The 27,504-nt window shown below is 43.8% G+C and overlaps 1 protein-coding gene across 6 annotated transcripts in view; it reads right to left on the minus strand.

Moving 5' to 3' along the window:
* TBC1D1 (TBC1 domain family member 1) overlaps positions 1–27,504 on the minus strand; it is a 1,125,494-nt gene that overhangs the window by 90,135 nt on the left and 1,007,855 nt on the right. For all 6 annotated transcript variants that reach the window (XM_086963988.1, XM_086963987.1, XM_086963991.1 and 3 more), the window contains one exon: positions 16,690–16,934. In XM_086963988.1, the coding sequence (XP_086820114.1) occupies positions 16,690–16,934 (245 nt within the window). The remainder of the gene's footprint in view (positions 1–16,689; positions 16,935–27,504) is intronic.

The raw sequence follows: 27,504 nt of genomic DNA on the forward strand, positions 1-27,504 counted from the left end.
CCCCCCCCCCCCATTTTGGGGTTTAAAGGTACTCACTTTATTTTGTTTGAAAAATAAGTTAAAAGTGCTGCACACCTAGAATCTAAAGATGGAATCAACAAAAGTTTTGCTGTGCTCCAATTACCATCTTTCCGGAAAAAGCGGATATATATTTTGCTTCCAAGTCATTCCCAAAATGAAGACGTACTCAACAGAGAACTCACCAGAGTTCTTAATTGCAAAGCAAGACCTGGAATCTGTGCTTAGATGATGATCAATTGTCTGATGTGTTTCGGGCCTCCTGGGCCTTGTTCACAGGCTTTGGAAGAAAAACTTTGCCCAGGCACTCCCCGGCTCCTTCACCATGATCTGTATTCTCCTCTAGAGGGTCCTCTCTAACCCTAGGTGGACAACTATGCTACGCTCGCCTAGTTTGCGAAGTTTGCGCTACTTCGCTCTATGCAAATTGCACGTATCACAGTGCGAACGCGCGTAGCGGTCATTTTTTGTTTGCTCGCAGTCCTCTATGTCAAGTTGGCGACCGCGAGTGAGAAAAATGACACCCCGGCGAGACTTTTTCCTCGTTCGCGATCAGCAACATCAAGTTGGCGATCGTGAGCGTTGAAAATAAACCAGTCCGCGCTGAGAAAGCTGCCACTCGAGTAAAAATCTACTCGAGCTGCAGACGACAGCTCGCACTGTGCAAGATGCCGTTTTCAATGATTGCACAGTGCGGACAAGCATCCAGCACTGTGCAATCATCGCGAACAGCGCACTATGCAGTTTGCGTAGCTCCAAGTAGCCATACTTCGCGAACTACGCCAAGGGTTAGTCCTCTCAAGTGAGTCCAATTCACAGCACTAACTTGGTACTCTGTAGTTGGTGGCCCACAGGAGGGTATGAAATTGCCAATAATTATATATATATATATACATATATATATATATATATATATATATATATACACATATATATATACATATATATATACATATATATATACATATATATACACATATATATATACATATATATATACATATATATATACATATATATATACATATATATATACATATATATATACATATATATACACATATATATATACATATATATATACATATATATATACATATATATATACATATATATATACATATATATATACATATATATATACATATATATATATATATATATATATATATATATATATATATATATATATATATATATATTCACTGAAAAAACCATAGGTTATAGACCATATATAGTTAGGGATTAGCATTTAAAAAACCTTATTTTATTTGCACAAAACCATTGAAATTCCATATATAGTTAGTTGCACTAACTATATATCGCGGACCCGCAATCCACTGCTAATGATGTCACATATTACATCATTCATGACATGGTCAGTGACATCACTGATGACATCACTGATGACATCTCAAATGACATCACTGATGACATCACTGATGACATCTCATTTGACATTACTGATCACATCACTGATGATATCATTCATGTGATAATACGATGAACCTCTTCAGGCTCTAATATAACCTTAGATACAATCAGTGTAAACAGACACTCACAGACTGTCACACATCCATGGAGTTACTCACACACCTAGTCAGTTATGCCAAAAATCAATCACATCTCCATTTCCTTAACTATACAGTTATACACACCTTACTTATTCAAACATATACTAACGCATATTTACTCTCTTATACAATCCTTGATACAACTTCACAATGATTCATACAGCCACTCTCACATTCACTGACTCTTATGTTCAGTTATTTATATATGTCAACTCTCACATGGAGTGTGTTTTACATATGTACTTACTTTGACATGTAGAACTGAGATATCCATTCACTCACCAATATACTCATGCACACAGTCAACTGTCCATACAGCTGTTTCTACATGCACTTTTGAACCCATACACCTAGGGAATCAACCGCTCACACATCTATGCACAGAGTTATACACCTCCCAGCCACCCACACACACACTCAGTCTCCCATACAAATACTTGGGCAACCATTCAATAACCCATATAGTTACTGATATAGCTACTGATTTAAACATGCAGCAGTTTACAGAAGAACATAAATATTGATTGCCAAATTAAGACACTTTAATCACTAACCCATGCACTCAGTGAGACACATTTAATCATTCTCTCATACAGTCAGTCATGCACCTACTAAATCCTTCATCCAGACACTTATACATCCACTCATTCTTCAATATGTAAGACATATTTTAACTTTACAGAAACATACAGTCACTGGGTGTTGTCATCAGTGATGTCATCAGTGATGTCATTTGAGATGTCATCAGTGATGTCATCAGTGATGTCACTGACCATGTCATGAATGATGTAATATGTGACATCATTAGCAGTGGATTGCGGGTCCGCGATATATAGTTAGTGCAACTAACTATATATGGAATTTCAATGGTTTTGTGCAAATAAAATAAGGTTTTTTAAATGCTAATCCCTAACTATATATGGTCTATAACCTATGGTTTTTTCAGTGAATTTTCAAGGTTTTGTAAATGCAAATTCCTAACTATATATGGTCTATAACCTATGGTTTTTTCTGTGAATTTCATTGGTTTTTTAAAAGCTAATATCTATAGCTGTAAAATATATTCTTTATTAAGTGACGTATCACGTAGCCCGTGAGACGCCTCATGATGCATCGCATAACCGTGACGTATCGTCTCTGCAGCGCAAACCAAACCCAAAACGTAAGCGCGCCAGAACACGCTTAAAGATATATATATATTTTTTTAACCTTAATTAGACAAAATCCACACGTGCACATATCACAAACGTTCAAAAAACACAATATGTCGGACTACCGTTACGCTGCCGGTTAGCTGCCCGGTTAACGTACCAGGAAGCACCTTTACCGCGAAAATCGCAAATTTTTTTTTTCACCCCCCAGGGAACTTTAATAGCCCCCTCATCAATCCTAGGGGTTCAGGAGGGGTCTGCCTTACCCCTTTCATTCATTTACACCTTTTTTTTTCCACCTCTTGTCTCTCGATCCCACAGAGAGACAAGATGGCGGCCGCTCCAGACTGTTTACAATGATAACAGCCAATCAGCTTCTCCTCAGACTCCCGTTACACTGCCGATTAGCTTCCCGGTAGCTGCCCGGTTAGCTGCCCAGTTTGCGTACCAAGACGCGTCTCTACGGCGTTTGTTTTTTTTTGGCCCCACGTGGCTTTATAATATCCCTCTCATAAATCCTAGGGGGTCAGAAGGGGTCTACCTTGCCCTGTTTCCTTCATTTCCCCCTTTGTTTTGGCCTCCTCTTGTCTCTCGATCCTACCGAGAGACAAGATGGCGGCCGCTCCGGACTGTTTACAATATTGACAGCCAATCAGCTACTCCTCAGACTCCCGTTACACTGCCGGTTAGCTTCCCGGTTAGCTGCCCGGTTAGCTGCCCGGTTCGCGTACCAAGACGCGTCTCTACGGCGAAAAAATCTGATTTTTTTTTTTTTTTGGTTACACTGCCGGTTAGCTTCCCGGTTAGCTGCCCGGTTAGCTGCCCGGTTCGCGAACCAAGACGCGTCTCTACGGCGAAAAAATCGGATTTTTTTTTTTTTTTTTTTGGGCCCGGCGTGGCTCTATAATATCCCCCTCATCAATCCTAGGGGGTCAGGAGGGGTCTACCTTGCCCCCTTTCCTTCATTTCCCCCTTTGTTTTGGCCTCCTCTTGTCTCTCGATCCTACCGAGAGACAAGATGGCGGCCGCACCGGACTGTTTAGAATGTTGACAGACACCGGAGAGCCAATCAGCTTCGCTTTGCAAAGTTCCGATACGCGAAAAGTTCGCGAACCGGTTAGCTGCCCGGAGCGCTGTTACAGATATATATCTTGATTTAAACGTTAATTTCTCAAAATCCACTGAAGCACATATATTGAGACCTAGCAAAGGCACATCGGGGTACCAGTCCCTACAATTTTGCCAAGTTTCGTGGAAATCCATTCAGCCGTTCGGGCTAAAAGTGAGTCCAACCGCCCTATGGAAATTAACATGGGAAAAACGCGTTTTGGGACCCCCCTTTTTTCTCGGCCCCCCCTTGACGAACCCCCCCCAAATTTTCAGGAGCTGCTCAGAAACAAAATGTGCCATTTTCCTGAAAATTTCAGCCGATTCCGTCCACAAACGCCAAAGTTATTAGACATAGAATTTTCAAAAGTCCCATAGGAAAAAAATCCTAACTATATATACCTACTGGCTATCGCCAGTAGGTAATATATATATATATATATATATCCGTAAGACAATTCCTCACTCCACAGAAAGAGAAACCAGGGGGACACACCGGGGAGCCAAGGAGGAAATCTTTATTGCAGCGTGGCAGGCATGACGCGTTTCGTCTTAAGTGACTTTTTCAAATGCCAAACACCAGAAACTGACACCTGCCGGCATTCAAATGATCCATCTTACTCCCATTGGTGGGAGCCCAGCAGAGTCTACCAATAGCGTGAACACCTCTTTGTAGTCCCCCTTTGACGGACTCCAACTCCCAGCATGCACCGTCTCGGCTTACTGGTAAGTGTTTCGGCTGTTGAACCCCTGTAACTCATGGTGAGTGCTGGCGATCAGAGAAATGACAAGTGTAGGTGCAGATTAAAATGACAAGTGTCCTCGTAGCACAAAGACCCCTCCCGGGCCCCCTTAGACGTCTCACCGCATAAATGAAGGTCCATATGAATCCTGAGACTCAGCAACAATGTCCAGGTCTCGCCGTGTAGTCACGGACTAGGTTCTCAGCAGTGTGCACAATGTTCCTTCGTGCGGGGGCCAGAGCTTTCCAATACCTTGGATTCCAAGAAAAGCCGTGAGGCGGGTGCCTTTGTAGCTCCGGTCACAGATGAGACGGGACCCCCTAGCGCGCTCAGGGCATAGCGCGCACAATATCCGTAAGACAATTCCTCACTCCACAGAAAGAGAAACCAGGGGGACACACCGGGGAGCCAAGGAGGAAATCTTTATTGCAGCGTGGCAGGCATGACGCGTTTCGTCTTAAGTGACTTTTTCAAATGCCAAACACCAGAAACTGACACCTGCCGGCATTCAAATGATCCATCTTACTCCCATTGGTGGGAGCCCAGCAGAGTCTACCAATAGCGTGAACACCTCTTTGTAGTCCCCCTTTGACGGACTCCAACTCCCAGCATGCACCGTCTCGGCTTACTGGTAAGTGTTTCGGCTGTTGAACCCCTGTAACTCATGGTGAGTGCTGGCGATCAGAGAAATGACGAGTGTAGGTGCAGATTGAAATGACAAATGTCCTCGTAGCACAAAGACCCCTCCCGGGCCCCCTTAGACGTCTCACCGCATAAATGAAGGTCCATATGAATCCTGAGACTCAGCAACAATGTCCAGGTCTCGCCGTGTAGTCACGGACTAGGTTCTCAGCAGTGTGCACAATATATATATTTTTTTTTTACTTTCCGAAAAACATTGACGATCTACGTGCTAACATGCAGAAAAGACTGAAAGAATATGAAAATGGAATCAAAAAAAGGAAGCAAACCAAGTTCCAGAGGGACGAGCAAGATTACCTGACAGGCAGAATACTTATCTTTGCGAAGAAATTCGATGCCACCAGAAAAAGACTCGCACAGGGGGCCCAACGGACAACCTCTAATGTCACCTCTGAATCTGAAGTTTCGACATCAGAGGTTGAATCAACAAGAACCACTGGAAGACAAGATATGGGACCCACCATGGCGGAGCCTTTTTTAGACGAATTTCAAGTAATGAAAGAAACACGACAACGTCCGCAGCCCCAGACGGCGAAAAAAGCTGCAAAAAGAGGAGGAAACTCAGGCGCGGCCGAAGGGGCCGCACAAGGTACAACACCCATGGTAACTCGCAGCAGGGGCAGGAGGGGGAGATGGTGAAGCAGGAGAACACCATCATCAACCTCTCCCAGAGAAAACTTTCAGTCCACGAAGAGAAGGTACTAAGAAGAGGTATGACCTTCTGCCCAACAGCTAAATTTGATATAGTAGAAACAAGAATCGATATCTTTAAGTTTGTACGCAAACTAAAATTGGAAAAAATCTTTGCTATTCGTCCTCAATCAGAATTGACAACAAGTATGGGACCAACGAAACAAATGGTTAATGATCTCATTGATGACGATCTACCTCTCCTACAAGTTACACACTCTCTGGCAGGAACGGAAGAGTTGCCCAGCTCAAATGAAGTATTTAGGAGAGAAGAAATCGTGCAAAAGAGAGATCCAAGCAACCTCAAAAGAAAATCAAGGTTCCTACCACATGTTACACATGACGCCATTGATGTTTTCAACGATGCAATCCTAAAAGATCTGGACAAAATAACCATCAAAAAAATAGAAATGACCAGAAACAACTCTAATATCTCAAGCATGGAATGGCAAGCCATTAAGTCACTTAAGGAAGACAATACAATTGAGATTAAACCCTCAGACAAGGGGGGGAACATAGTGATTTTTGACAAAGAACAATATAAACTGGAAGCCTTGAAACAACTACAGGATAAGGACTGCTATGAAGTAATTAGTAAAAAGGACTTTGAAAAATGTATCTTGGTTTACCATGGGCTACTAAAAGGATGGTTGGATGAAGGTATGCTGAGTAAGAACGAACATGAGTACCTTCATTGTGAACATCCAATCATCCCCACTTTTTTCCATCTGCCAAAGGTGCATAAAGACATCAAGCACCCACCAGGGAGACCAATTGTCTCGTCTATAGGCAGCCTCCTAGAAACTACTTCCAGATTCATCGATAATTATTTATCTCCCTTTGTCAAGGACCTTCCCTCTTTTGTGAGGGACACTCAGGACTTCCTTTGGATTATTGACGGCATACAATGGGAAGAAGACATGCTTCTCATTACTTTAGATGTTGCCAATTTGTATACTTGCATTGGACATCAAGAGGGACTCCTAGCCATTGATTGGTTTCTGAAGAAGAAAAGCATACAATTCCACCAACATAACCGCATGCTTCTCAGAATGACTGAGTTTTGTCTTTATAACAACATTTTTCTTTTTTCAGGTGTATTGTACCGTCAGATCAGGGGGACCGCCATGGGCACGTGCTTCGCCCCCAGCTATGCGAACCTTTTCGTAGGCTGGTGGGAGAAGCACGTGGCCTGGGGGGGGGGGGGCAATGAGAAATGGTTGGATCACATTATGGTTTGGACTAGATACATTGACGACCTGTTTGTCGTCTGGCGGGGCGACAGGCCCTCGGCCGAGAGGTTTGTGGTGAAGCTAGATGACAACAGTCTCAATTTGAGATTCACCAGTGTGATCAGTGAGAGATCAGTCCACTATCTTGACCTTGAGGTATTTGCGGCAGGGGGCACAATTCAAACAAAACTCTACCGCAAGCCAACGGCAGAAAATGCCGTACTACATGCGGCCAGTCACCATCCTAGATCCATGATAAAGAACATTCCGTATGGTGAATTTTTGCGCCTGAAACGTAATTGCTCAGAACACAGCGATTTCCTACAGGCACGAAAGGCAGCAGTCTCTAGATTTCTAGAGAGAGGCTATTCTAGGATATCACTTTCTGAGGCCTCTAAAAAAGTGGAGCTCACGAACAGGAAAGACCTCTTAATAAACAAAAACCTAAAAAAGGTAGTGGAGTCAAAACCAGTGACAAGAATGATCACGACCTATAACATGAGATCTAAAGAACTGGTTCAGATTTTCAATAATAACTGGCACATCCTGAAAACAGATAGTGTCTTGAAGAACAGACTACCACCAAAACCAGCAATCACTTACAGGCGTGGTCAGTCCCTAGGTGACCATCTGACAAGGAGTCACTACAAGGACCCCCCTAAACCATCCACATCAAAACCTATCCAGGGTTTCTACCCTTGCATGCACTGCAAAGCGTGCAAATATAGTCAAAAGAAGACCAAGTATGACGGTAGACCAAATGACCCACAAGAACCATCAACACATTTTTGAATTGTAATTCAGAATTTGTGATATACTGTCTGGTTTGTCCGTGCTCCAAGAGGTACATTGGGAGCACGATCAACCCAGCAAAAAAGCGTATCTTGGAGCACATGCGTGCCATAACCAACAAAGATAAAAACTACCAGGTGGCACGCCATTTTGAAACCCACCACAACAGCAATAGAGATTTACTATCCTTCTATCTTGTTGACCAATTGGAAAGACAGGAAAGAGGTGGGGGCAAAATAAGAGCTTTAATGGCAATGGAGTCTAAATATATCATTGACCTCCAGACGATGAAACCCGTGGGTCTTAACAATGATGAAGAACTTTGGGTACACCTGGAATAATTCACAGAGGTGGGGTTAAGATGACCAAACAGAATAGGACAACAATAACAGAGCTATGAGATCATCATCTGCCAATATTTCCCCCATTCCCCATGTCCACTAGACTGCTTAATCTGTAAAGTTAGGATAAGGGAGACCATAGCCCATACAGGGCAAGAGAAACGAAAACAGAGAATCTGCCTATACAGGGCAATAGAACTATGGACTTGCGCGGAGTATGTATAATAACATAATGAGAGTCATTAGAGATACACGGTGTAGAAACGTGAAATGTGCCAATATACCAACTGCAAATATTTTGATAGGATCTCTCAGATCTGGTACAGAGAGTTATGAAATGGACAAAATTGTACTCGCAATGTGAGATTAATCCCAAGACACTTTTTCACCTCTAATTGTTTTGTTTATGTACCGTGTTTCCTAAATGCACGCATGAATTAATTTGGTTAAATTAATTTCTTCTCCAAGCAAGCAAAGTATAATACAATGTATTACATGGGGTTTCCCCGTTTGTTTTTAATTGCACGAGCACTTTATGAATCGCCATTCTCCTTGCATATATATATATATCACATTTCCCGGTCACTGTCCCACAGCTTCACCTCCTCCAAAGTAGAAATGGGCAAATACAGGAAGACAGCACAAACGCAGGCAGTGGGATTGCTTCAGGTTTTTATTTTTATGTTTCTATTATTACCAGCAAAAGTGCATGTGCATTACAAGGGAACAGACCTACGCGTTTCGGCAACAAGCCTTTGCCTGTATATATATATATATATATATATATATATATATATATATATATATATATATATATATATATATATATATATATACATATATATATATATATACATATATACATATATATATATATACATCTATCCAAAAAACTCCCTTCCAAAATCTGAAGAGAGAAATGCGCACTCCAGTAATAAAAAATCTATCCAAAGGTTTATTCACTCCATTAAATATTCATAGAAGTGTGGAGAATGCAAAAGAACCCTATGCAATTTGGCGTACCCGACGTCTTGATCACAGGTGACATACGTTTTTTCCCCTCACATCTTTAAACGCACCAAAAGTAAACAACATAAAAGAAGGATTGCACGGTTAGCAAGTTAATACTTCTGTGTCGGCCATCTTAGCACATTATTATGACCATATAAAGTAAATAAATTCCCCAAAATTCTAAATAAGTCTCATAGTTAAATACAACGCATAAAGGAAATTGCACATTTTAGTGTCTGACAACTGGAATACTGAATAATATTTTCAATAAAAATGCTAGTAGATATCCCAAATCATACATAGATTAGGCCTGCTGCTAAGCAAACACAGCAGCATAGATTCAAAATAGATAATTAGCATGGTAAATATATATCAATCCGCCCTGGCAGCAAAATGTAAAAATGAAGCTTACAAGGTTAGCAAGTTAAGCCGTGTGTAAGGCCATCTTAGCACATGTAAAGTAAGCAACAATTCAGAAAATTACAAAACTATAATAATGCTTGCAGTCACATACAACGCATAACAGAAATGACACATTTACAGTGTCTTGACAGCTGGAAACTGAATAATATTTTCAAATCAATGCAAACGTTTGCAGATATCTCCACTTATACATAAACTCACACTGCTATCACAGCAAATCTAGCAGCATTGATCCAAAAACAATTGAGCAAAATGCAATGAAATAATACTATCATATATATAACAAATGCAAAAACAAAAATTAATGGAGGGAATGCTGAACAATGCCAAACACTCACACCCAGTCCTAGATCCGGGCCTGAATCCATTGTTTTTTTGCTCATCATGCCAAACCAATGTGGACCCAGTCATATGCAAATCAGTCCTAGCTCAAACTACCAGGTTAGGTCCTCTCTGGACTGGAAACAAGCGTGCTAAGACTGGTTTCAGGATATGCACCCATATCAGCCAAGATAGCCTGAATCCATGGGGAGAATGGGACCCACATCTGTGCACACCCTTTCCACTTGGGATGACAAATGCAAAAAGAACAATTGATAGACAGAATGCTGATCAATGTCAATCACTCACCTCCAGGCAGAGATCTGGGTCTGAATCCATATTTTTTTGCTCATCACGCCAAACCATTTTGGACCCAGCCATATGCAAATTAGTCTTGACCCTGCTCCCCATGGGAACAGTCCTGCCTGAACTACCAGGTCAGTTCTTCCCTCGACCGGAAACAAGCATCCTACCACAGGTTTCAAGGTATCACCACTCATCAGCCAGGATAGCTCGAACCTTGTGGCATGGCGAGCACAGAACCCACATCTGGGTATTCCCGTCCCACTTGGGGTGACAAATCAAAAAGAACAATTGATGGAAATATTGTTGGACAATGTCAAACATTCACCGCAGTACAGAGATCTGGGCCTAAATGCAATGTTTTTTAGCTCCCCATGCCATTCCAGTTTAAAGTCAGCCATATGCAAATCAGTCTTGACCCTGTTCCCCATGTGAACAATCCAGCCCAAGCTGCCAGGGCAGGACGTCCCTGGACTAGAAACAATCATCCTGGGACCAGTTTCGGGGTATCACCCCCTCATCAGCCCTGATAGCTTGAATCCTATGGCATAGCAAACACAAAACCCACGTCAGGGCATACCCTTCCCACTTAGGGCAACAAATGCAAAAAGAACAGATGATGGATGGAATGCTGAACATATCAAACATTCACTCTCAGTCACAGATCTGGGTTAAATCCATTGTTTTTTTGCTTACCATGCCATTTGAGTCTGGACCCAGCCATATGCAAATCAGCCTGAACTGCCTGGCCAGATCCCCTCTGGACCAAAAACAAGCATCCTGAAACTCGTTTCAAGCTATCACCTCTCATCAGCCAGGCTAGCTTGAATCCGTCCGCATAGCCAGCACAGGACCCACATCTGGGCATATCCTTCCGATTTAGGGCAACAAATGCAAAAAGAACAGATACTGAATGCTGAACAAATCCAACATTCACCCCCAGTCACAGACCTGGGTTAAAACCATTGTTTTTTACTCCCAATGCCATTCCAGTTTTGATGCAGCCATATGAAAATCAATCTTGACCCTGCCTGCACTGCCAGGCCTGGCCTTCCCTGGACTGGATACAAGCATCCTAGGACTGGTTTGTGGGCATCACCCCATATTAGCCAGGATAGCTTAAATCCAGATGCATGGGGAACACGGGACCCACGCCTGGGCATACAAGTCCCACTTGGGCTGAGAAATCCAAAAAGAAGAACTGCTGGACGGAATGCTGAACACAGTCAATCACTCATCCCCAGGCAGAGAGCTGGGCATAATCCATCGTTTTTTTGATCACCACACCAAACCAGTTTAGAAGACCCAGCCATATGCAAATCAATGTTGTCCCTGCTCCTCAAGGGAACAGTCCAGTCCGAACAGTGGGAGGAGGGCTCATAAATGCATGCTGTTTTTGCAAGCCTACTCTTCATGCTGTTCTTAGATGACTCATAACTCTGGTAGGTCTTCAGCAGTACAGATGTAGAAGATAGGGGTAAAAAAGTAATCATGCATCATGGAGAATCCAGTAAATATGCACCATGGAGGACCAAACACAACTAGGGACTGCCAAGTAAACCTTGCAAAGAGATCAATAGGTTGTGAGACAAGAAGGAAGTAGGTAAAGTCTTGCAAGAAGACACAATAGGACTGGAAGTAGAGTCACAATCTCGTACAGTGAAAAACAAAAGGGAGCTCTGAAGGCTAAGACAGGAATAAGAAAGAATACAGTACGCCAGACTAAACACAGAGCTTGCTCAAAGATGAATCCTTCATGGGGAAAGAGTGAATGCAGCATAACACAAAGGGTAGAAGAATAAGATGATCAAGCAACAACAGAGAAAACATTAGGGATGACAGGAAAGAAACAAGGAGAAAGGTAGGCCCAACTATGGTTTCAGAGACTGCCTAGATGGTTTCTCGGGGTTTGAAGTCTATCTGGAGCCAAGACCTAAGCAACTAGATAATCCACAAAAATGTATGCACCAATGTCATCTTTACATGAGAAACCAATCAGTAGCACACTGATTTCACAAGAATGCAAGACAGACTCTAACAACAGACAGTTCTATTCTCCACACAGGTAAAACAATGGGGTTGTCGTGTTCTCTTTTGTAAAATGGGATTGGGCAGGCAAATACTTAATGTTGGAGTGTAAACTGCAGAGGAAGACAGTCACTATTGTGTTTTGTTTATACCCCCCAAGCTGGGCAATCTTTTCTTTCAGTTCTTCAGATACTATCCAGATTTCTTTCTGTGAGCGGATTCCTATGGGGACTTCCACTTGACCCAGGATGGGCACCAAAGGTGGGATAAATCTACCTGCGGATGCTTCTAACCGATTAAAAACTGTTTGGGTGATTTGGCTTGTTTTTAAATTTGGAGGGAGCAAATTCCGGAATGCACATTCTTTTCCCATGTCCACAGAATGTACTCGAGGACTGATTATATTTTCTTGAGTAACACACTGGTGTTAGGAGACAATTAGACCAGTGGTGTAATGAAACTTGAGGGATCCCCCTGCAATGTACATCGAGGGGCCTCCCACGCTCCTATCCCAGTCAGGAGCACTCAGGCCAAGGGCCTGCCTCCCATGCACAGTGCTTGAGGGGGACCCCTGGAGCTGGGCCACACCACACTGAGGGGCTAATGTTACGCCACTGCTCCAGACAATGAGTTCATCACTTTCTCAAACCTGGAGGAAAATTTCAGGTACATTACTATCTTATTGAATCATGTTGATTTATTTAAATATAATAGACTACATTTTTTAGAGTCATCAGCTGTAGAACTCTTTGAGGATGCCACTCATTGAATAATATAGCCAGTCACAAATGCTTTCAGTGATGACATACTGTTTTTTGGGGCCACGCGAACGGAACATGATTAAGCCCTGACACAAGTGTGTTGTATAGTTTCTGATGCAGGTCTCACTTTAAATGCAGCAAGTGTGAGTTTCATAAAACAAATCTCTAGTTTTTTGGTCATATCTTTTCTGATGGGGGTATGACTCCAGATCCAAATAAAGTATAAGCTTTGCCATCCACTTCTTCCCCACAATATGTAATTAAGCTGCTATCCTTCTTTGGTATGGTCAGTTACTGTTTACGGTACATATGTGACTTTGCCACTGTAAGTGCCCCATTGAGGGAGTCAACAAAACAATATGTTCTATTTAGATGGTCAAGTGAACAAAGCTTCAAGAAAGTCTAACATGCAATTGAGAATGCCACTGAAATGGCATACTTTGATCCAAAACTACAAACGGAGATTGTTGTTGGTGCCAGCCCAGTGTGGTTATTTACTGTACTGACCCAGCACAATGGACATCCTAAGGCACCAAGACACATTGTGGCTTATCCTAGCAGGAGTTTGTCACAGACAGATCATGCTTATTCACAACCTGAAGAAAAAATATGCCTCACTGTGGTGTGGGCTTGCAAGCATTTTCATGTGTTCCTGCATGAAAAGCACTTCACAGTTGTCACTAATCATTATTCACCATTTTCCAAGATGCTCTCTCACGGTGGTTGTTTGTGACTGCAGAAGTATGATTATACGGTTGTGCATCATCCAGGAAAAGATCAAAACCCTTCTGGCTACTTCTCACGTGTACCAATACCATCTCAAGGCACCACTTCTAAAGTGGCTGATGCTTACGTTAACTTTATCGTAAAATCCTGATCCCCTGCTGCCAGATCAGTTGAACAAATCATTACTGCCTTGAGCACTGACAGATTTGCTAATACTCAAAGACAATATTACACATCAGTCTTGGAGAAAACATACTCAACCTCTTCATGATGACCTTGAACATCAGAAATTCAAATATGTGCAGGAAAAAGGCAAGGCAATCTATTACAATGATAGATAATTGTTATACCTGAGATAACAAGTAATCGAACTGGCACATGAAGAACACCGTGGAGTTGCTGCTATTAAATAAGCGCTATGAGACCAATTGTTGTTCCCTCATTCTGATGAGAGTTGTAAAGGAATTAAGGGAATGTCATTTGTGCAACTGCTTGTCACTCAAAACAACCCCACATCTGTTAAACATGTCTGATCTTCCAATGCATGCATGGGAGAAGATTGCAACTGCTTTCTTTGGACCCCTTAAAATGGACAACATGGGGTGTTCCTTTGATTTTGAAGTCTCACAATGGCTTGCCTTTCAATATTTGAGAATTTAAGGACTTTCTCACACACCTAAAGGTTAATCATCGGAAAAGGACACTTCACAGGCCCTAGGTGAATCGTGTCGTTGAGTGTTTTAATGAGCACCCTCTAGAAGACTGTTCATAAGGCTCAAACTCAAGTCAGTTCTTCACTCTACTCTTGTGCATGCAGGCCAACTCCCCTTTCTACCACAGGTGAAAGCCCTGCCACCTTAATGTTTGGGAGAGCCATGGGAACCAAATTGCCACAATGGACCATTGAAAGATCTATTGACATTGATAAACCTTGCACTACTGATTTGTCTCACAAACACAAATTGAAGACCTATGCCGATAGACGCCGCCGGGCTCAGAGTACTGCGTTTAAAAGAGGAGACCAAGTCATTGTCAGGCAGAAATGTAAACGCAAGCCTGATGCTCCTTTTGATGCTGACCCACTGAGGGTTGTGACGAGCAAAGGACAATGGGGACTACTCATCATCCTGAAAAGTCTATCACAAGAACAATTTCTTATTTCAAACACTTACCTCGAGGTTCATTGACTCCAGACTTTCAGAGTGAGACTCTTCTATCTACAAGTCAGGAGAGCCCAAAGACTGTGTCTGTGTTACCTGTGCCTGTCGCGGATGTCTCTCCGATGTCTCCTCAAGCTCACACAACGAGGTCGAGGTCTGGAAGATTGATTTGTGCACCTCAACGACTCATTGAGGAGTTATGATGCATATATGTTTTATTTGTTCTTTTTATTTAATAAGGGGGGGGGGGTGTAGTGCGTGTGTGTTAGAGATTGTGGGACCCATCTGGTCCCTGACGGACTCTAGAATAGTGACGTAAGTGAGTGTGGTTACGAAACTTCATAACGTAGTACGATCAGTTAATGCTTACACTTTAAAAAATAAAGACGTGTAAAATCAAACTCTCTGTGTGGCACGATCATTTACATGTACCCGGACTGGGGGGGAATGGGCGGGAACGCTACCTCTCCTTTCATTTTTAGAAGCTCTATGTCTGAAAAACACATTAAGGAATGAGCTTTACCTGTGAAATAATCTTATCACTTTTCAGTTTAAGGCATTGGATTTGAAATGCAAATCAGGAAATGAGAATGAACTACAGAACGATCTTATCACATTAAAATCGTGTAAAGGCTTTGCCTGGAAGCCACCTTGGGGCATGAGAATAATGCTCAGAATAATCATATTAACTTTCAATCCTGTAAACAGCATATGTCAAATGGGCAAAGCCCTTTTGTGGTCGCAAAATCAGAGGGCTTTTAAAACACAAAAGGGGTTTTCTTCAGGTAGAAAAGCCCTTTTAGAATTTGTAAAATGTAAATGTAAATTGTAAATGTAAATTGATACTTGTATAGCGCACTACTCACCCGCAAGGGTCTCAAGGCGCTTGTACGAATACCGCTGTGGAACCCATCCTGGCTTTCCCTGTGAGGCGTCCACTCCTGGGCACCCCCAAGGTAGAGGCCAGTAGTCCTTAGCGTTGTGGCTTTTTCGATCCGATGGGTCATGAAAGTGGTGGTTCGGAATAGAATGCATCAATGGTTTGTAACTACAATTGTGGATCACTGCCTGCTCCCCTAGCCGCTGTCTTCCCCTAATGGGGGGAAAAGATTTTCCATTTTCAAATTGAAATGGAGGGATGGAGGCCTACTGTTCCTTGCAGGCTTCCGTCCTGTAGACTGACAGCCAATCACAGGGGTCGCAAATGGAGGCCCGCTTCCTTAAAGCTAATTGGGCACGTTTTTTTACGACCACCTGCAAATGGAAAATGTAGATGTAACCCAACAGTACAACAGTCGTATTGCAAATTGCATTCCTATTCGCAAACCTGGAAGTTTTCAAACTGCATATCCGTTTAGCGAATGGGAACTTTGCCGATAGCCCTACATGTGAAGGGCAATTTAGAGGATAATGCCCTGTAGAATGACCACGTGTTGAAAGATTATACCAGACCGCAACCCTGTGCTTGCAGAATAGTCATGAATTGCACCTCAGGCCTTTAAGGAGTTGTGTTTAATATACACATTAAATGAGGATTAAGACCTCTAGAATCATTCTATATCCTGTAAGGCGTCACATTTGAAAGGCACATCAGCAAACAATTTACCTGTAGAATAATCATGTCAGGCCGATACTGCTTCCTGAGCCCCATGTCATACATGAGAAACTTCAGCATGTTAAATGCGTCCTCTTCGCTCATGTGAAGCAGCAGCACTCCGGCCACGAAGCTGAGGCCCTGGCAGTACCCGACCTCGGGGTCCAGCAGGGAGTAGGCCTTCAGAATGTTGTAGAGGGACAGCTGCCCCGCCCCCAGCTGGGCTGAGAAGTAGGGATGTGTCGGGAAGGTGCGTCCTGCGAAAACAACGGAGGTGAGCAATTCAAACATGCCTTTTTCAACTCTACTATCTAGACAGGTCAAACAAACACAACTCCTTTGAAGCCGCCTTATCTTTGTAAGTCCACTTTCAAAGCTACCATCACTGAGTAAACCATATATAATCAGCTTGTCCTTGGCCCGCCAGGTTGTGTCTTTTTTGCAATAAAATAAAAAAAGAATAGCTCATAAACACGTGTTGCAGTGTTTCTGATAATGCTGTTAGAAAACATTTCTGCTACCAGGATCTAAGAGGTGAATGCAGCAAGCATTCCAGTCCATCTCTCTCGGTGCCGTATGTGTAAGGTATGCAGCCGCAGCGACGCCTACTGGCTGAGCGTGAGAACGCTCCGAGCAGTTTCATACTGTGTACATTCAACCAATCAATCATTTGTAAAGCGCACTAATTACATTGCTATTATACTAAAATAGTGCCCCATTAATCCTCATCGATGCAAACATCTACACAAAATATTGAGCTAATAGGACAATATTTTGAACTGCAGTATCTAAGCCTACGGGGCACATATTGGAACACAGACACCACCTGCGACAGAACACAATGCATAGAGAGCGCTATTAGATGTTCTCTTAGAGGTTTGAATCAAAACTTAAATAAAAAAAAAAATGAGTCGAAATTGTCTCCTGTTGAATTTATTTTGCTTTTGGAACTTATTTTACATTGCTTTTTAATTCTTAAGGAATTCAGTCATAGCTTCTTCGGAGTTCAAACATATTCAAGAATTGTACGTTCAGATCTTTAACAAAAATGCATTAAAATGTTGTAGTTTTTTTTCATTTTCAATGGAGAAAAACTTTTACCAACCTAAGGCACAGTTTGGCCTATAATGGCATTAAAATATGTTTTTTTCCCCCCTAACCATTCCTACTCTAGAAATACACTCACACTTGCTAATAACAGGAGTATATTTATTTGACTGTGTTTCCCGTTAAGAAACTACCTGCACATTTTTGGCAAAACTCCATCTTTTACAGCTGGACACACCCAGAAGCGCTCAAAAGCCTCTATAATCGCAGATTTTCGCAATACCCAAACGCGATTTATGCCAGGAAAATTCCATAATGCCAAATGATGTTCTAATTTAAGATTTTTCACTTTAGGACCCCATTTGTGAAATGGGCCCTTATACATCAGCTATAAAACTGATCTTCATCTAGGAGACAGTACAACATGCAGTGTCACTCACTGCTTGACTTCAACTCGATCACTCGACTCAAAATAGACCTTCTGTCAAGATCCTCAAAAAACATTCGTAACTTCAGGCGAACTAGGCTTATGTCTGTGCCCTTAATAAAATCTAATTTTTGGGTATTCACAAAATTAATTTTCTTTGTGCATGGAAATATATGGAAATCATAACATTTCTGTATAGTTGCTTACTATTAAACAGATTATTTTTGTTAGAATTCAAGTGTAAATCCACTCCTTATTTTTATCCTTCACATGGAACTATTTTTCTATGAAAATAAGTTCCTTTCATTAAGCATATGCATAACTACCACAACATTTCATTTACCACTTAACTTGGGTGGACAAATTGGGTGTGATACACCATTGGTATTTTTTTGTAATACTGATAAAGTGACGACTATCTACTGACTGTAATGATACAAGAAGCCATCCCTAACCCAATATATATGGCCTTGAAAAACGTGCCAAGTTTGGACATGTTCGATTGTCCATAAGGCAAGTTTTTTTGTGAGATAATTTCCAGTTAAATATTTTTATATTACAGTTTTGTCTCACAAATCACCATTAATAAGATGGTTTCTCCCAACATTTTCTTATTTTCAACCTCACTAACTGAAAATTCCAAAATAAAAAAATAAAAACATTTGGGAGGAAAAAAGCTCAACTTAACAAATGCAATACAAATACTAATTTCTGTGACAAGGATCAGGGACTTCAGACCTCCAATCCAGCTTTTCACAGTCACAACTACAGGTCGCAAAGCAGACGCTCTGTGAGTTAGGCCTTCAGCCAACAACGAGCTTCGCTTGCAAATGTCACGCGTGTCTTCAGCACATACAGTTTTTGCCTTTCACGTGCGAGGTTCAGGATGCACCACAGTTACAAGGGCCGTGCTGTAATGAAGTGAGTTTTCCAACTTAAGGGAAAGGAAACATAATATATTCCATCCCCACCCCTTCCACACAAAGAGCGTCTGTGTCGAGGCCTTCCAAAAGCTGCTTTCTTCCAGGGCAAGTCAAGCGTCCCTTGCAGCAACCCACTTGTTAAATAACACCCCGCCCCTCCTGTTCCAGGAATGCTGCTCTAATGAAGCCACTGGAGGTGCGTTGCGAGATACGATCAGAGCTCTTTTGTGCACAACAAAGACTTCCACGAGAAAGACTACGTGATCAAAACAAAATCTGAAATAAGTCTGCTTGCGTTTCTCTTTTTTTTGTTGGCATGCGTGCGCACGGTACATGCATCTGTGGAAGTTACATGAACAAGTTCTTGTGCCGTCGCAAAGCCTGCAATTTGCAAAATCACAGGGTTTGAAACCACAAAATTAGTTTTTGTGATGTACAAAGCTCCTTTTGTGAGTCGCAAAAGCCATTCCAATTGGCGAAAAGTGTTCTGCGGATCGTTTGGGATCGCACTTAAGGAGGGGCAGTGAAGGGTCCGCCCCCTTCTAGTGACAACTGTCAATGACATGGACCAATCGTAGGGCACTGCAGTTAGGATTGCAAACCACTGATAAGATACAGACACCGAGCTGGGGTGGGATCGGATTCACAAAGGGGAAGCAACTCCATAGGACAGCTTCCCCTTTCGGGAAGGTATTGGGGGGGGGCCTCGGAGGAATTAAAGAGTTATTCTTGGGATCAATGCATGCTCCCACCGATGACCTCAAAAATGGGACACAATTTTATTTTAAAGCAGAACTTGTTCATTAAAGGGACTTCGACTGCATTTAGAAAAGTCATGTTTGAAATGCGATTGCATGGACGGAGGTCTGGTATCCCTGGTGGGCTTCCATCCCTGTATTCATAGTCAATCACTAGGAGTTACAAAGGTGGAGTGGTTTGGCTCACTGGTTAGAGGAGGAAGACCCGGACGCAGAGGTCAGACACGGGACCAGGGTTCAATCCCCGACGCGGCAGGGTCCTGAGCTCAAATGTCCACGGACTCGATAATTCTGGCCTCGGTGCCTACTCGAATCATGGGTTCACACTCTGCAACTCTGGGCAATAGCTTGCTTAATCTCCACTACGGCCCCACCGCAATGGGATGCCTGGCTTTCACCTTGGAGATGCCCAGTAGAGGTTATCTCGCAGGGAAAAGCCAGGACGGGTTCCCAAAGCAAGCACCTTGAGACCTTACAGCAGTGGTTCCCAAACTTTTTTGACCCGTGGCTCCCTTGACCTAATTGGCAGTTGGCCGTGGCTCCCCACAATTTTTTTACCCGCACACCGGGGTGCCGCGGCGCACCCTTTGGGAACCACTGGTCTACATGAAGAATCAAGCCTAAACGTGATGAAGGATTCAGAGAGTAGCCATCACTGTCATAAAACTTTATTTGCAATCACAAAGATCTTATAAAGTACATCTCAATGCATACATAGAGTAGTATAAAGCACTCGCACTAAAAGTAACCAGACTAGAGAAAGGCTCAAGGAGCTCTGTGGCGTTACAAGAAGTTTACGTGAGGTGGGCTCTGAACATGGGTATCCGCAGAAATGTTTTCGGGGGGAGGCACATTTTTAACTTCATCACCATCCCCCTTGCACCCTTCTCCCCTGTGCCGTGCACCTTCTCCCCTCTGCCGTGCACCCTTCTCCCCCTCCACCTTGCACCCTTCTCCCCCTTCCCCTTGTACCCTACTTCACCTCAGCCTTGCACCCTTTTCAGCCTTGCACCCTTTTCTACCTTGCACCGTTCTCCTCTCTGCCTTGCACCCTTTTCCCCTCTGCCTTGCACCCTTCTCCCCTGTCTTGCACCCTTCTCCCCTGTCTTGCACCCTTCTCCCCTGTCTTGCACCCTTCTCCCCTGTCTTGCACCCTTCTCCCCTCTGCCTTGCATCCTTCTGCCCTCTGCCTTGCAACCTTCTCCCCTCTGCCTTGAACCCTTCTCCCATCTGCCTTGCACCCTTCTCCCCTCTGCCTTGTACCCTTCTCCCCTCTGCCTTGCACCTTTCTCCTCTCTGCCTTGAACCCTTTTCCCCTTTGCCTTGCACCCTTCTGCCTTGCACCCTTCTGCCCTCTGCCTTGCACCCTTCTGCCCTCTGCCTTGCACCCTTCCCTGACTTGCACCCTTCCCTGCCTTGCACCCTTCTCTGCCTTGCACCCTTCTCTGCCTTGCACCCTTCTCCCGTCTTGCACCCTTCTCCCCTGTCTTGCACCCTTCTCCCCTCTGCCTTGCACCCTTCTCCCCTCTGCCTTGCACCCTTCTGCCCTCTGCCTTGCACCCTTCTGCCCTCTGCCTTGCACCCTTCTGCCCTCTGCCTTGCACCCTTCTGCCCTCTGCCTTGCACCCTTCTCCCCTCTGCCTTGCACCCTTCTCCCCTCTGCCTTGCACCCTTTTCCCCTCTGCCTTGCACCCTTCTGCCCTCTGCCTTGCACCCTTCTGCCCTCTGCCTTGCACCCTTCTGCCCTCTGCCTTGCACCCTTCTGCCCTCTGCCTTGCACCCTTCTGCCCTCTGCCTTGCACCCTTCTCCCCTCTGCCTTGCACCCTTCTCTTCCTTGCACCCTTCTCTGCCTTGCACCCTTCTCTCCGGTCTTGCACCCTTCTCCCCTGTCTTGCACCCTTCTCCCCCTCCTCGTTCTACCCTTCTCCCCTCTGCCTTGCACCCTTCTCCTCTCTGCCTTGAACCCTTCTCCCCTCTGCCTTGAACCCTTCTCCCCTCTGCCTTGAACCCTTCTCCCCTCTGCCTTGAACCCTTCTCCCCTCTGCCTTGCACCCTTCTCCCCTCTGCCTTGCACCCTTCTCCCCTCTGTCTCGCACCCTTTCTCCCCTCTGCCTTGCACCCTTTCTCCCCTCTGCCTTGCACCCTTCTCCCCTCACACTCTCCAACATGCAGCAGTCACGAGTTATGACCGCTCAACGAGGAGTGAGGCAAAGACAGAAGCTGGCAGAGTGCGGCTGCATCAGGGCATAAGGCGCCCACCCAATGCCCTCCAACAGGCCTCTCACCCTGCACGCACCCAATGCTGTCCACCAGGCCCCTGAACCTGCAACCACCCAACGCTCTCCACCAGGCCCCCCCACCCTGCACCCACCCTCCCAACGCTCTCCACCAGGCCCCTGACCCCGCACCCACCCAACACTCTCCACCAGACCCCTGACCCTGCACCCAACCTAACCTCTCCACCAGGCTCCTAACCCTGCACCCACCCAACATTCTCCACCAGGTCCCTGACCCCGCACCCACCCACCCAACGCTCTCCAGCAGGCCCCTGACCCTGCACCCGACCCGAAGAGCACCAGTCACATTACACAAGGATACATTCATGTATTCTGTTTTTGTAGGCGCTGGGAGATTAAGTGATTTGCCCAGAATGACACCGGATTCTGAGCTGACGTCGAGGGTCGAACCCGGTTCCCCAGCTCCAAAATTGGCAGCTCGCAGTTTCACAACATTTTGAGGATAATTATATATTTTTTTCAGACCCACATCCTGCACAGCGGTGCGGCGCCCCTGGTTTCCTTTCATGGCGCACCAGGGTACCGCGTCACACACTTTGGGAACCCCAGATGTATGACATAGATATTAAGAGTGTACTCCCTGGACAGGTCCTGAGCATGGGTAGAGGAGGGGAGAAGATGGAGCTTGAGGTCAGAGCTAGCCACTTTGGAACTGACGAATTAGGTTTGATTCTGGTTTTGGCTCAACATCCTGTGATCCTGGGCAAATCACTTAATCTCTCTGTATCTAAAAAAGGAACATGTCCTTATGAAATGTTATTGGTGCTCATGTAAAGCACTCCAATATGTTTGGGTTGGGTTTGCTCTATAAAAAAATTGAAGGGAAAAAAATTAAAAAATGAGTTTCATTTACTCTTTCAATGCTATTTGCATCTAAATAACCGAAGGTGCTCATGACTCCACAAGGAGCATGACCCCCCTCCTGTGCTGCAACACCTTCCTTTCTGCCACTGACCAGCATCTCTTTCACAGCTCATCAGCAGCTGAAAGAGTTGATTGAGGCCCCCCCCCCCCCCCACCCCCGCTGGCTGCCGTGATGCGCTGCTTCAGAAAGGCAGAGACTAGGGGCAGAGCAACCTATTCATCGGAGGCGAAAGTGACACATTCTTTAGTGTGACTTTCACACTTCCTTTCCCAGATTGTGCGCGGCGCCCCTGGCTCCTGATAACAGCGCACCAGGGCGCCGCGGCGCACAGTTTGGGAACCACAGCCTTACAGTAAAAGGCGCTATATAAGAACGTATGATTTACGATTTATTTATTTACAAACCGAGACCTTTCGTCTCGCAAACAACATTGGTACACAGGAGTATTGCAAAGTGGCAGGCGGGTCACCAAAAGTTAGCACCAACTATTTGAGACATCCATGTACGTACATCAGGCCCTTAGCGTCCTTTCAATAGGCACTTTTCTTCCAAATAAGGCTGCAACAGTAAGTAGGAGTGCAGCTAGCAATAGTGCAGGAGGTGCAGCTGCACTAGGGCCCAGGGAGTCAAGGAGGTCGTCTAGAAGTAAAAAACAACCATAGTTGGGTCCAGACTGTGGGTCTTTGGGGCATTTTTCCCTCTTGCATTAGGATCCATGGTATCCCTTAGTTAATTAGAAAGGTCCAGTTAGTACACAACTACCATTCCTATCACGCATTGTTCTGGAATCTCTGCTAGTATCCAACTCACTGGTTGACTTGTTAAGAAGAATATCTTTTCAGCTTTATCATTTTACTATAGAAATCGGTGTTCATTGTATGAGAGAGGGAAAATGTAGATGGAAAGCTACAAGACTAATATAGACAGTTAGCAATAAAATGTCAAACAAAAATGAATCTACTTAGTCAATTACACTCAGCAGAGCTTGGGTCCATAATGCTCTTTGGAGCAGTTACCAAGTTCAAATTTACAGTGGCAGATACTGCAAGATGTAAAGCCACACAACAAGTGGGATTATGAGGAAGGATCTGGGTCGATAGAAGTGTGGGTGTTGGATAAGGGCTTAGTGCACTAACCCCAAGACCTCACAACACATACACTCCGTTGCTCAAATATAAACCCTACAATAACAAGCAAATTAGGTAAGAACATCCTGCTGTATCAATCTTACATAGATTCACCAAATTGGATTGTTAAGGCATAAGAGAAAGAGGTCCACGTCTAGATGTGAGGCGTGGCTACGCTCCCATACAACCCAAACAATACAACCGGTACAAGATCAGCTCACTTCTGTGATGAATGCTTAGCTTGTTCTTGGTAGCTTGGCTGAAGTGGCAAGGTTCGAGGTTGACATTTTTCATCTAAATAAAGGTGGAGTCTATACCGTAGGGCCCCCAAGGGCTTGCTACACTTGTCGGCTAGTCTCATTGTGCCAAAAATCTCAGAGCTGAAAAAACCGAATATGAAGCCATCAAGATCGAGTATTTAAAAAAAAAAGTTTGCGACCGTAGCCCAGTACTGAAGAAATGAAGAAAACGTACCTGTCGTACTGCCACCATGAAGTAAAATGACCAGATCCTTAAAACTGGTTCCTCAGATCCTTGTCCATTGTTCCCAGGTTCTCGTTGGAATGAGTCCTTACAATTTCTCAACATCAGCAACAGAGTTGTCACTTTACATAGCCACTGTGTATGTTTCCATCAAGTGATGGCTTCCTCTGCTGTAGGACGTCTGCACTCTGCAGCCACAAGATGGAATTTTCACACAGGCTAGAAGGCTTTTATGGCAGGCCAGGGTCCTGATTCCTTGGGCTTTAGCAAAAGATTTGCATCAGTCGCCTAGACGCAACCTTAGGACACAGATTCAGTTTAAGAGTAGACAACTCTGCTTTGCCTGGTTTACGTAAGTTAGAAAACTCTGCTCCTCATTTGGTCTAGGGCCAAACAGGGTACCCTGAACTGTAAGACCAGTGCACTATTCATGATGACCTCTTAGATAATCAAACTATAACGCACAGGCTTCCGTCTCTGAAGTTTGGTGTTATTCTGACCCCGTAGGCTGTGTGCAGTGAGGTATGACCACACACAGGCCATCTACCCAAACCAGGGTAGACCCAAACCAGGCGAGACAATGTGGGAACAGCTCATGGCCATAGGTTTAGACCTGCACTCAGTCCTGCTGTGGACGACCAAAAGGGGGGCATCGTTGGCTGTATCCATAAGGCCTGGCCTGAGGCCAAGTTTTGCTTTCATCCCATTGCACGCAGCCAAAGAACATGAATAGTCGGTTCCTAGAACTTGCAATGTTAGGCGCTTAATGTAAAAAAGGAGATTGTTGCACACGGACGAAGGCTGAGTGTACCTACCCAGAGATTTGGCGTGTCAATTCAACTCTCATTGACCGAAGATAATGCACAGCAGAGATTGAAGATTTGTACTGTTGCTTGAACCTACCAATACTACCGTATATAGACTCATACACAGTTGTCTACTCGCTATTTGTGAAACACAGAAGTGTAAATGATGTGCGAACTATGTTAAGAGCATTAATCATCTACTGTTCTCCCTCCTCTAAAAGACGAATGGATTACTGATAGAAGTACTTAAGGGTGGGATTGGGGAATCGCAAAAGTGAAACATATACTGGTAGATGCATTAAGCATTTTTGCGAGCGCAAACGGTGCGAATCGCAAAATTCGGCCGTTTGCGCCCGCAAAAATGGCATTTGAGATGCATCAAGGGTTCATGCACTTGCAATTTAAAAATTCACAAATAATTGCGAGTTCTCAAATTGCGATTGCATTTAAGGAATCGCAATTTGCGATTCCTTAAATGCAATGCATGAACCATTCCAAGATTGCGAATTCGCGATCTGGGGCCGTTATTTACCGCGAAGTCAAACTACATGGTAAATAGCAAAAACGTAGAAATATGCACTTTAGTGCATTTTTCTAAGTTGTATGTTACACACACCAGTGAACATTACCATTTCAGGGGTGGAACAGGGTGTCCTTTGGACACCCTGGCACCCTTGAAATTGCGGCACATTTGCGATTCTCTAATTGCTAATCGCAAATAAGGAATGAGGAAAGCCATTCCTTATTTGCGATTAGCAATTAGCGAACCGGAAATAAGGAATCAGTAGAAATCGCAAATAATATTGCGATTCCTACATGCACCCGTTTTGCGAGTCTTTAATAGCGATTCCTTAAAATTCACTATTAAGGACTCGCAAAACATAACTTTGATGCATCTGGGGGATAGTGTGCTTCTGTCATCTGCACCATACCTATAGCACAATGCCCCTTGTGCAGATTGTATGTGCACAGTTCCTTCATTATGCCTAGGCAAGTATCCTGAGAAGCAAATGTAACAATTACAAATCTTGGGTAACTTCTTTTTGTTGCAAAGAGTTGATTTGCACACCGACCACTGCCCCCTGGAGACGTCTTTCATTACAAGCCCTATTACTCACATAATTGCTAACATCACCCGCTGACATCCCACATGCCAGTGAATTCTAGGCTCTGCTTAAACATGAATGTCTGCAGCTGAACAGGGAGGTGCAACTTCATCTGTCATAGTCAACAATATCCATTTGCTTAGCGTTCCTTCAAACTCATGTAGATGCTGCTGATAATTGTACAAAGCACCTGGTGAGGTGCGGCAAATCCTATTAATTTCAAGAAAACAGGTCTGCTTTCTTTTTCAAACCACAGGCACACGCAGCTTTTTCAAGGAACTGTCTGATGCCTCAGCAGCGTTCGCAAGTGTGTATTTTGATGAACGTTTCTGATATTCAGAAAAACACACAGGATTACTGCATACAAAGGGTGAACATAGTTCCCTACTTATACATGGCATAAGTGTTTCTGCTTGTGCTGGTTTTGGACACTGCATGTGTTAACATCCTTTTATGTACATGTTATCGGGAAAGGAGCAACAATTGTTCAGGTACTTATTAAGTACACATTTTCACAGCTGCTAAATAATATAAGCATTAATTCAATTATCTGAACCGTGATTGCTTGAACACGTCGAATCCTCTTACCTCTTTCTTATCCTCAAAAACACACCATTTTTCTTCTTTTATTAGGAGGACTTGTACACAATTTCAGTTAATGAATGACAAATCATAGTAATTATAGTAATAGTTATTACTCAAAGTTTTAAAATGCTGCTGTGCAAATATACACAAACAACTTTTTGTTCTTTATATTTCAAGATTTCTAACTTTTGTTGATTTATTCCTAGTACTTTACATTTTGGTTTCTACTTTTTCTACCGACCAGGCCTCAATCAGTTTGCTATTTTTTTATAACCCTGATATATATAATGTAAAAGTGCCTTCCTTTTTAGGTCTCGGCCTAGAGAGGTGCGAAGCGCGTTCTTGGCAGAGAACTATTGTAATCGTTTCAGCCGGCAAAGCCGGCAAAGGAGACATGAGCTG

Source organism: Lissotriton vulgaris, chromosome 3_2 (genome assembly GCF_964263255.1).
Source record: "Lissotriton vulgaris chromosome 3_2, aLisVul1.2, whole genome shotgun sequence".
NCBI classification, from domain to species: Eukaryota; Metazoa; Chordata; class Amphibia; order Caudata; family Salamandridae; genus Lissotriton; species Lissotriton vulgaris.